This window comes from Eschrichtius robustus, chromosome 7 (genome assembly GCF_028021215.1).
Source record: "Eschrichtius robustus isolate mEscRob2 chromosome 7, mEscRob2.pri, whole genome shotgun sequence".
NCBI lineage: Eukaryota > Metazoa > Chordata > Mammalia > Artiodactyla > Eschrichtiidae > Eschrichtius > Eschrichtius robustus.
Window position 1 is genome coordinate 105,704,058 of NC_090830.1, and position 12,118 is coordinate 105,716,175.

Consider the following 12,118-nt stretch of genomic DNA (forward strand, 5'->3'; position numbering starts at 1 on the left):
AGAAATGAAAGGGAGAAATAATAACCGACACTATAGAAATACAACAAATCATAAGAAGATATTATGAACAGTTATATGCCAACAAAATGGACTACTTAGAAGAAATGGACAAGTTTCTAGAAATAGCCTGTAAAAACTGAATCAAGAAGAAACAGATGATTTGAACAGATCTATCACTAGAAGTGAAATAGAATCTGTAATTTAAAAAATTCCCTGCAAACAAAAGTCCAGGACTGGATGGCTTCATTGGGGAATTGCACCAAACATACCGAGAAGAACTCATACTGATCCTTCTCAAACTCTCCCAAAAGACTGAAGAGGCGGGAACACTCCCAAAGCCATCCTATGAAGCCACCTATCACCCTGACACCAAAACCAGACAAAGACGCTAACAAAAAAGAAAATTACAGGACAATATCTTTGATGAATATAGATGCAAAAATCCTCAACAAATATTAGCAAACCAAATCCAACAATCCATAAAAAGGTCATACACCATAATTAAGTTGGGTTCATTCCAGGGTCACAAGAATAGTTCAACATATGCAAATCAATCAATCTGATATATCACATCAACAAAAGACAAAAACCACATGATCATCTCAATGGATGTAGAAAAAGCATTTGATACAATTCAATATCCATTCATGATTAAAATCTCTCATCAAAGTGGGTATAGAGGGAACCCACTTAGCCAACATAATACTAAATGGTGAAAAGCTGAAAGCCTTCCTGCTAAAATCTGGAACAAAACAAGGATGTCCACTCTCACCACTTCTACTCAACACAGTATTGGAATTCCTAGCCACAGCAGTCAGATGAGAAAAAATAAAAGGTATCCAAATTGGAAGGGAAAAGGTAAAATTGTCATTTTGTGCAGATTACATGATACCCTATACAGAAAACCCTAAAGACTCTGCACAAAAACTACTAGAACTGATAAATGAATTCAGCAAGGTAGCAGAATACAACATTAATATACAGAAATCTGCTGTATTTCTTCATACTAACAATGAAATATCAGAAAGAGAAAGTAAAATAAATTCCCACTTAAAATCGCATCCAAAAAAAAGAAAAATATCTAGGAATAAACCTAATCAAGGAGGTGAAAGACTTGTATGCTGAGAACTATAAAACATTGATAAAGGAAACAGAAGATGATTCAATGAAATCGGAGGATAGCCCATGCTCTTGCACTGGAAGACTTAATATAGTTAAAATGGCCATACTACCCAAAGCAATCTACAGATTAATGTGATCCCTATCAAATAACCCATGACATTTTTCACAGAACTAGAATAAATAATCCTAAAATTTATATGTAATCACAAAAGACCCAGAATTGCCGAAGTAATCCTGAGGAAAAAGAACAAAGCTGGAGGCATAACCCTTCCAGACTTCAGAAAATACTATAAAGCCACAGCAATCAAAACAGCATGGTTCTGGCACAAAACAGACATACAGATCAATGGAACAGAACAGAGAGCCCAGAGATAAACCCACACACTATGGTCAATTAATCTTCGACAAAGGAGGCGAGAATATACAATGGAGAAAAGACAGTCAGTCTCTTTAACAAGTGGTATTGGGAAAGCTGGACAGCCAACATGTGAATCAATGAAATTAGAACACACTCTAACACCATACACAAAAATAAACTAAAAATGGCTTAAAGACTTTAATATAAGACGTGACACCATAAAACTCCTTGAAGAGAACATAGGCAAAACGTTCTCTGACATAAATTGTAGCAATATTTTCTTAGGTCAGTCTCACAAGGCAAAAGAAATAAAAGCAAAAATAAACAAATGGGACCTATGAAACTTAAAAGCTTTTGCATAGCAAAGGAAACCATGAACAAAATGAAAAGACAACCTATGGAATGGGAGAAAATATTTGCAAATTATGAGACCAACAAGGGCTTAATTTCCAAAATGTACAAACAGCTCACACAGCTCAATATAAAAAAACCCAAAAAACTCAATCAAAAAATGGGCAGAAGACCTAAATAGACATTTCTCCAAAGTAGACATCCAGATGGCCAACAGGCATATGAAAAGATGCTCAACATTGCTAGTTATTAGAGAAATGCAAATCAAAACTACAATGAGATATCACCTCACACCAGTCAGAATGGCTATCATCAAAAAGTATACAAATAATAAATGCTGGAGAAGGTGTGGAGAAAAGGGAACCCTCCTACACTGTTGTTGGGAATGTAAATTGGTGCAGTCACTGTGGAAAAACAGTATGGAGTATGGAGGTTCCTTAAAAAACTAAAAATAAAGTTACTATATGATCCAGCAATGCCACTCCTGGGCGTGTATCTGGAAAAGATGACAACTCTAATTCAAAAAAGATACACACACCCCAACGTTCACAGCAGCACTATTTACAATAGCCAAGACATGGAAGCAACCTAAATGTCCATCGACAGATGAATGGATAAAGAAGATGTGGTATATATATACAACGGAATATTACTTAGCCATAAAAAAGAATGAAATAATGCCATTTGCAGCAACATAGATGGACCTAGAAATGATCATACTAAGTAAAACAGACAGAGAAAGACAAGTATTATACGATATCACTTATAGGCGGATATCTAAAAATAGTACAAATGAACTTATTTATAAAACAGAAACAGACTCACAGACACAGAAAACAAATGTATGGTTACCAAAGGGGAATATGGGGGAAGGGATAAATTATGAGTATGAGATTACAGATACGCGATACCATATATAATATAAACAACAAGGATTTACTGGGTAGCACAGGGAACTATATTTAATATCTTGTAATAACCTATGATGGAAAAGAATCGAAAAAAGGGAAAAAATATATATAACCAAATCACTTTGCTATACACCTGAAACACAACATTGTAAATCAACTCTACTTCTATTTTTTTTAAATCCCTTTAATATTAACTAAAATAGGACTTCCCTGGTGGCGCAGTGGTTAAGAATCCGCCTGCCAATGCAGGGGACATGGGTTCGATCCCTAGTCCAGGAAGATCCCACATGCTGCGGAGCAACTAAGCCCATGCGCCACAACTACCGAGCCTACGCTCTAGAGCCTGTGCGCCACAACTACTGAGCCCGCATGCCACAACTACTGAAGCCCACGCACCCTAGAGCTTGCGCACCGCAACTACTGAGCTCACGCACTGCAACTACTGAAGCCCACGTGCTCTAGGGCCCATGTGCCGCAACTACTGAGCCTGCATGCTGCAACTACTGAAGCCCGTGCGCCTAGAGCCCATGCTCGGCAACAAGAGAAGCCACCGCAATGAGAAGCCTGTGCACCGCAACGAAGAGTAGCCCCCACTCGCCACAACTAGAGAAAGCCTGCATGCAGCAACGAAGACCCAATGCAGCCAAAAATAAATAAAATTAATTAAAAAAAAATTAACTAAAGTAAGATGTAAAGCAGGAAGGGAAATTTGCCATTACTAATTGGCACTGATAAGAGCTAATTTTACTAGAATAGACATTTACGTAACAGAAGATGTGCATCTGCCTCTTTATATGGTAATCCATTTAAAAAAAAAAGCCTATCAATTTCAAACATCATTTGTGAAAGAAGACATCATTCAAAGGGTCAAATCATAACGACTAGAGGCTCTGGATTAGAGTCAGGATAAAACAAGATTCAGTAGCCACCTGTGTTTCATTTTAGACTTTTCATGTCTCATCTCACAAAGAGGCACCCTTGACTTCGGGGCCCTTTGTAAATTCCACAGCTATCAAGGTTAAATGGTCCAATTGATACTTCATAGATGGAGGACAACTTAGAATTGAATTAGCATCTCAAAAGAATAATACAGGGCACAATAGTATATCAAAAAGTAATACTGTATGTGAATAAGAACCTTCTTCTATAAATATTTGGAAGGCATACCTTATTTTCTTTGTATCTGGTGAGATCTGCTACGCAGTATTCCTTGAATAATTTATCATAGTATTTCTTTGCAAGTCTCTTCTCCCTAGATTCATTAAAAAAATATAAATCTTACACATTTAGAAATTCAACCATTGTTTGCTACTTGGAGGCAATGTCAAATAAATAACGCATATGATATAAACATTAATGTTTTAAAAGAGGTCTATTACTTACATGTGCATAGAATATCTGAATATTAACTATTAATAGTGGGTCTCTAGGGAGGGAAGCTGGAAGACTAATAGTCAAAGATGAGAAGGAGACTGACTCTTCACTCTTTACCCTCTGTAATGTTTGAATTTTTAAAACCATTTTCAGGTTTTACGTTTTCCCAAAATATTTTTAAAATTTAAAAAGAAGCATACTACAAGACAACAAATAATATTGTAAAAATTTTATAAATTATTTTTTAAAGACAAAGTCAAGCAATGAGAAGTCAGTTAAAATTGTTAAAAATTACCAAAAGAATCAAACCAGATTCAATAATCTGAGGCACGGTTTTATGTTCTCAATTCAGAACTGTTCCATGCAGGGGCCAAATGCTTTGGACAGGCGACAAAACAAGAAAACACTCAGGGAGCAGGAGAGACAAGACTATAGCATTTGATGCATTATGTCTCACACGTGTACAATTACCAATTCATGTCCATTTCATCCTCCTCATTCCATAGGAATCTGTGATTTTCTCGTATAACATCCATGTCTATCTTGTCATTTTCCCTGAAAAATAAAACAATTTCAAATTCAATATGAAAACAAAATTAGTCAAATTTAAGTTAAACAGTGTGTGAAATTTTTGAGCACCTGAGTAAAAATAAGATACACAAAGACAGTTTTATATGTATGTATGTATATTTATAAAAAGTATTTCAGTATTTTCAAAAGGCAGTTATAAACAGTGCTGCTACAGAAACAAACAGATAAGGCATCCACCCATCTCTAGCGCTGGTTCAATTATACAAAGGGTGCTAAATTACCAAAACTAGGATGAGAAATCTGAATAAACACTAAATGGATAAGGAAGATGAATGAAAATAAGTTTCAGAACCTAAAATAAGTAACACCATCCTATTGTGATCTAATTTTAAAAATATATAAAGAATTTTTCCACACCTCATTTTACTACAGCTTCCTAGGAAGACTGAGTAAGGAAGGAAGAGAACTGAAGGAGATGATTTTTCAACATGATAACAGATTGGGGACAGAACAAGGGATTGTTGAGAAATACAGGCTAAATTCAGAGGAGAGCTAAGTTTGTGGCTGATGAGCTGGTATAAAGTTTTTCAGGGCACTATCAACTCAGAAAATCGTTAAGTAAAGAGAAAAAAACCCACACAAAACCAAGAGGCTCTGACAGAAGAGCCTCAGATATAAGAAGGAATTTCATGTGTGGGAAATAATTAGAGTGAGGTCTCTTGTTTGCCCTATCTTTTAAAAAGCAATCCCAAACCTGAGGTCTAAAAAGTTCATTATTTCAAAGATCCTTGTGGGGGAAAAAAAAAAAATCACTGCATAATCAGGCACGTGAGTATTCCTCACATAATCCTGTTATTGCCAGGATCAGCAGGCTGCCTGAGGCCTGTTGCCAGAGAAATGGGGTTCATGATGAGTTGCTTAGCTAGAAGCTTCGAATGGCCTCTCCACCTTATAACAACAAAACTGGAATGGAAAGCAGGAGAAAATGACAGAATCAGAAGATATAGTAGCTGTGAGTCTTCAAAGACACCCATACCTACCTCCCATTATGTAAAATAAACTTTATGACACTTACCCCAATCGCCTGAAGTCCTCTTTTTTGCCACCATAGTATAAAATATAGTCATTTACAAACTTTGTATGCCTTTGATACTGAAATGCAAAAAATTAAGGATTTTACTTGTTCAGGAGTAGTTGGGTATCAATGACATATTACTGAGTAGGGAAAAAAAAAGCATAGTATGAGTCTATTTCGTTTTTTAAAAATACACAAATATATGCTATCCATGCTTATAAATTAAAAAAAGATCTAAAAGGATAAATATTAAACTGTTAAGAGTGAACACGGTACAGTAGAGGGGCTTTCACTTTCTAATGAATACTCTATATTGTTTTGAACATTTTCAAGCAATAACTCTCTGGGGAGAAGGACAGCTTCCTATATACAGCCTCACACCACCACTCATTTTAATCATCAAAATATGAAAAACAAATTATAGTTTCTAAAGTTAAAGGTGAGGAGTAGAATTTTTCTTCATTATAAAATATAATTTAGCTATTTCAGTAACAATAAAGCCTCCAAAATAGAAGATGTAACTTTTATTAAATTAAATCCTAACATGAGGCTTTCAAAAAGAAGTAAATATAAGAAATCACGTTATTTTTTTATACTCTCTTTTAATATTCAAAGAAACTACAGTCATGTTTATTTTCAGTGCAACACAACAAGACACATGAGCATTTTACTTGTTTTAAAAAGCTCCATGGTACTCTCTCTAGAGCTGAACACACACATAACAGAACTGACATAATATTGTCTGTGACTACAGCCTATTATATTAAAGACAAACAGTTATTTAATTGATCACAATGTGTTCTAACAGAATAGCGAATCAAAACATAATTCTGAAACGAGCAACAAAGCAATTAACATTTCAGAAAAGAAAAAAGAGAAAAGCCAGATACCCAGAGATCTGGGTTCTAGCTCTTGGTCTATCACAAACTGGTCATGTGACACTGGCAAGTCACTTAAATCTTTCAAGAGCTCAAGTCAGCAAACTTTTCCTGTAAATAGTAAATATGCAGGCCATACGGTCTCTGTTAAAACTACTCAACTCTGCCACTTTAGCATGAAAGTAGGCACAGATAACACCTAAATGAATGAGCACAGCTGTGTTCCAATAAAACTTTTATTTACAAAAACAGGTGGTAGGTGGGACTTTGCTTCCTGGAAGATGGAGCAAAGATGTACAGTTGATCCCTGAACAGGGTGGACAGAACACCCACCCTCCTCATTGTCCAAAACCTGCACATAATGTATAATCAGCCCTCTGCATCTGTGGATTCAACCAACTGCAGATCGTTAGTACTACAGTAAAATAAATACCCATATTTACACAAGTAATACAGTAAAATAAAAATCCTTGTATAAGTGGACCCTCACAGTTCAAACCCTGTGTTTTTCAAGGGTCAACTGCACTCCTCCCTATTCCTCCCACTGAGAACTAAAAACCTTGGAAATTATATATAAAACAAACATAAGAAGACTCTGAAAGGTAGAGAGAAGAAGGCAGACCAGCTATGGACCTCAGGACCCATGGTATGACATGGTGCTGAGTTCCCCAGGTTTTCTTTTTGCTTAATAAATGCCAGACTTGGAGGTGAAGAAGCTGGATAGCTGGAAATACCTACAAGCAGAGACAAAAGAAGTCCCAACAAAAGTCTGTTCCCTCTAACAAAATAATCAGGAGAGAGGCAGCCTAACAGGAAAGATAACTTTTAGGCAGTAACTACTCTATTCCAGCCAAACACTCCAGAAAATCTATGGCCCCACCTCCAGCCATGCAAGAAAAGGGGATCTAGACTTTCACCCTCACCAGGCTGTAACTAGATGCCCTAACACCCCCAACTGAGTGGTGTAATAGGAGGAAGAGTAGATGTTGAAATGCTAAAGGAGCAGCAGCAGATGAGATCCATGGGAAAGCTAAGCTATTGGGTTAGGAGATAAGAGGAATAAATAAATTGGTGACAAGAGAACTTCTGTAACTTAAAGAAAAGGATCAGGAACAATAAAGTGAAAGTGGTGACCACAGGATAGTGGGTATATCTAATTGACATCGTCCCCTTCTCCCTATCCTGACCACAGTAATAAATACCCAGAAATACTTTCACTCTCCAATATTCCCAACAGTAATATGGATGGCCAGTGGTAGCGGCTTATGTAATAAGCCACAGTCTTACCAAAAAATTGAGCTGAGAGATGGCTATCACAGAGAAACAAGGTATAACTTAAAGACAGCCCCAATTCATGCCTGAAAGCTGAAGCCACAGCAGGCCTGAGACAGTCCACAAACAGACCTATTATTTTTTTTTCATTTTTATTTTTTCTAACATCTTTACTGGAATATAATTGCTTTAAAATGTTCTGTTAGTTTCTGCTGTATAACAAAGTGAATAAGCTCTATGTATACATATATCCCCATATCCCCTCCCTCTTGCGTCTCCCTCCCACCCTCCCTATGCCACCCCTCTAGGTGGTCACAAAGCACCGAGCTGGTCTCCCTGTGCTATGCAGCTGCTTCTCACTAGCTATCTATTTTACATTTGGTAGTGTATATATGTCCATGCCACTCTCTCACTTTGTCCCAGCTTACCCTTCCTCCACCCTGTGTCCTCAAGTCCATTCTCTAGTCTGTGTCTTTATTCCTGTCCTGCCCCTACATTCATCAGAACCATTTTTTTTTTTTTTTAGATTCCACATATATGTGTTAGCATACGGTATTTGTTTTTCTCTTTCTCACTTACTTCACTCTGTATGACAGACTCTAGGTCCATCCACCTCACTACAAATAACTCAATTTCGTTTCTTTTTATGGCCGAGTAATATTCCATTGTATATATGGGCCACATCTTCTTTATCCATTCATCTGTCAATGGACACTTAGGTTGCTTCCATGTCCTGGCTATTGTAAACAGTGCTGCAATGAACATTGTGGTACATGACTCTTTTTGAATTATGGTTTTGTCAGGGCATATGCCCAGGAGTGGGATTGCTGGGTCATATGGTAATTCTATTTTTAGTTTTTTAAGGAACCTCCATGGTGGCTGTATTAATTTACATTCCCACCAACAGTGCAAGAGGGTTCCCTTTTCTCCACACCCTCTCCAGCATTTATTGTTTGTAGATTTTTTGATGATGGCCATTCTGACCAGTGCGAGGCGATACCTCATTGTGGTTTTGATTTGCATTTCTCTAATGATCAAACAGACCTATTATTAAACACAGTTTTACCAAGACATTAAATAGCCAAGAACCAGGTAGGAAAAGAGTAAGAGTTAAAATGAGACTGAAGATAATAGTATAAAAATGAGAAATGTTGACAGCTTGACAAAGATCGATTGGAAAAAATATCTGCAAGTACATGGACTTTGTAAACCTATTTATAGAAGATTAGTAATATGTTTTTTATTATTTTTTGCCTCTAAATATTTCTTATATATTAGTAAAAGAGAATTGTACTCAGAAGTATAAATGGCAAAATTCCATATCAATAAACACTTATCTTTAAATATAAAATTTATGTCTATCTGACTTCACAAGATTTTATGAAATAAAATAGATTTAAAAAATTGTATTAGTCACAAAATCTAGAAATATAAAAGGATACAGCATCCATAGCTATGAGATGAAACCTTCTATTTCTTGCTTCTTCCCTGTTAAGAAAAATTTTATTTCAAGCAAATTCAAATGTCTATATTTAATTAATATAATCAAATCACCAACATCTCAAACCAAAAAAAAGTAATGTACATTGAAGTACCATACCTATCCAGCAATTCTGCAGCAACTTGTTTATGGACCACCTTTCCATGTTTTTCCTTCTGAAATGGCTTTTTGAGCAGTAAATCATCTTCAACTGTCCTGGTTTGTTAAGAAGAAAAATTATTAGAAGAGCTCATTTTTCTCAGAGTGTTTCCTATTTCTTTATTATTTTCATAATTGGAACATGTTTTAAAGAATTCAACTCTTAAAGACTCACTGATCTTTAATGAGATATTTTACATCTCCTTTAATAGCTTAATTAATATCTTAACTTTATTTAATACCTATAAAATGGAGAAGACGAGACTAACAAATGCATGGGTTCTGGTGTCACACCACCTGGGGTCCTTGGTTCAAATTTTGGCTCTGTCATTAATTATCTTAATCTTAAATTACTTAATCTTTTTGTGCCACAACTTCCTTGTTTGTAAAGTAGAGATAACAAAGCTTTCAGTAACTGATAACATGGAAAAAGAAGGGCTGATTATAGATGATATATAGACTATAGGTGATCAGCCCTAGTTACGTAAATAGATACAATCCTAGAGCACACAAGACTATCCAACTAGATTGGCTCAAATTCTATTCTTACAAAGTAATATTTTTGAATGAAAAACCTTGAAAATGTAAAGCATTTTAATTTCATTTCATTACATAAAAATGTAATTTATTATATAATTATTTCTATTCTTTTGGTTATCCATGAAGACTGAGTACCCAACAAAAATGTTCAGTCCCAACTAGTATGCTTATATATTGTTTTCAGTGTCAAATAATAAACCAACTTTTTTAAGTTTGGTTAACATGAATCAGTCAACCACTCCTAAGTTAATGGATAAAATCAAGTTTCTAAGCACTGAAGGCTGAAAACAATGCCCCTCCCTAAACACAGGCACTCCACCACGATATGGCCTCCTTGTAAGGCTCAGGCTTTATCTGCTAAGAGTTCTTACCTCTTCCATTCAATAAAGACTTCCATGAACTCCTTCCTCTGGCCACTTAGTCTGCTCATTCACAAAATCCTAAGAATTGTGCTGCATCACAATCTCATTCTCCACAGTAACCTCATTTTGAAGTCAGGTACTAGCAAAGGGACAACCAACCAAGCCCCTTCTTAGCTATGACAGTTGCAAGTAGGGTCCTTGACAGTTGAATGAAAAATAGATGCAACAGAGAAATCCAAGAGCTTTAACTGATTTCCTTTTTTTCCTTATGCTTCCCTTTCCATAAATCCCTTCACAGCATAAACATTACTTATCTTTTACATAACTGTTCTCAAATTTTTGAGTCAATTCATTATAGTTTAATAAACAAAAATTCATTCAGTAGAGCATCGCTGTCTTCACATGTAAACACAATGCAAAAACTTTAAATATTATTTATACCTCATCTCAATTTAGAAAGGATCGGAAACACAGATCAATAAAAAATTACTTACTTTTTTTTCCTTTTGCTAGATTCTCCACAGTGTTCATCATCACTAAAATCAGAGTCATAGCCTCCATGACCATGCATCTGTAAAGAAGTACAGTCAGTTACTTAGAACCTAAATTGCCCATAGTTCAGGAAACAGAATAGTTCAAAAATAAGTTATCTTTAAAAGCCACAACAGCTTTAAAGGATTGTGGTGGGCATATCAGGGGTTATCTAGCCATCTAAAACTTTCAATCACTTTGAAGTAACAAACTTACCCTTCAGAAAATGAATCAATGTTTTTCACTTTAATTACCAACAAGGAAGATTACTCTTTGACCTTTCCATTTAAAACCAGGTCTAGAAGCTAACATGTCATTGCATACAAGGTTCAGCAATGCTTTACTTTTATTTGATTCAGAGTAATAACGGTTGCTGGTATTTATCAACTTTGTTCCAGACATTATGCTAGGTTCTTTACAAACACTGCTTCTAATTCTGCAAGTTAGGAACTATTACCTTCATTTTAGAGATGAAGAAATCAAAGACAAAGTAAATCAATTATACAGAGCAAATATGTAGCTAAGCAGATCTGCTTGATTCTTAAGCCCATGATCTCAACTACTACAAACTGACTCTCTGGAATATGCTAACATTTTGATTACTGTATTCCATTAGACTTAATGGATTTGTGAACAGTACACGATCAATTGATAAAAATTTTCCTATCTTCTTTCAACATACGTGAAGATTTCCTTTTTCTTTGAAACAGTTTCTTCACGGTAAACCACCTTGTCCTTTGTTCTAGATACCTTTATCTTGTTCCTATTCACTTTTAAATCAAAATTCTTAGAAATACTGAAAGATCTCAATTGTCACTCAGTTGTGTTAGAAAGCAGCTCCTGGTTTCAGCATTACCTAGAATTTGGGATATACATTAATGGCAGATGGATGGATTACTTGACTGTATCTGCTAAATAAGGTGGCTACATCAAACAATCTTTAAATCCTATGAGTCTGTGATCTTCATAATTCCATTTTCAAACTTACGTGTATGGGTGTATATCTCTCTTCCCTGCCCCACAGAGTTCAAGAGAGGCCGGCCCTAGCCAAGGCTGAGGCGAAGGTTTAGGCCACTTTCAACTCTACCCTCACTAAGACACACCTGGATCTCACACCTTTTTACCATGTCAACTCCTTACTTCCGCTGTTTTTATCACATCTGTTCAAACCATA

The 12,118-nt window shown here is 35.8% G+C and overlaps 1 protein-coding gene across 2 annotated transcripts in view; it reads right to left on the bottom strand.

Annotated features, from left to right (window-relative positions):
• Positions 1–12,118, bottom strand: part of LOC137767734 (protein FRA10AC1) — a 40,407-nt gene that overhangs the window by 27,471 nt on the left and 818 nt on the right. The window contains exons 3-8 of one of the 2 annotated variants that reach the window (XM_068548982.1): positions 10,908–10,984; positions 9,473–9,568; positions 9,315–9,360; positions 5,723–5,799; positions 4,588–4,671; positions 3,910–3,994 (exon numbers count right to left, since the gene is read on the bottom strand). In XM_068548982.1, the coding sequence (XP_068405083.1) occupies positions 3,910–3,994; positions 4,588–4,671; positions 5,723–5,799; positions 9,315–9,360; positions 9,473–9,568; positions 10,908–10,984 (465 nt within the window). Of the gene's footprint in view, positions 1–3,909; positions 3,995–4,587; positions 4,672–5,722; positions 5,800–9,314; positions 9,361–9,472; positions 9,569–10,422; positions 10,509–10,907; positions 10,985–12,118 lie in introns of those variants that run through there. The other variant, XM_068548983.1, reaches the window with a different exon arrangement.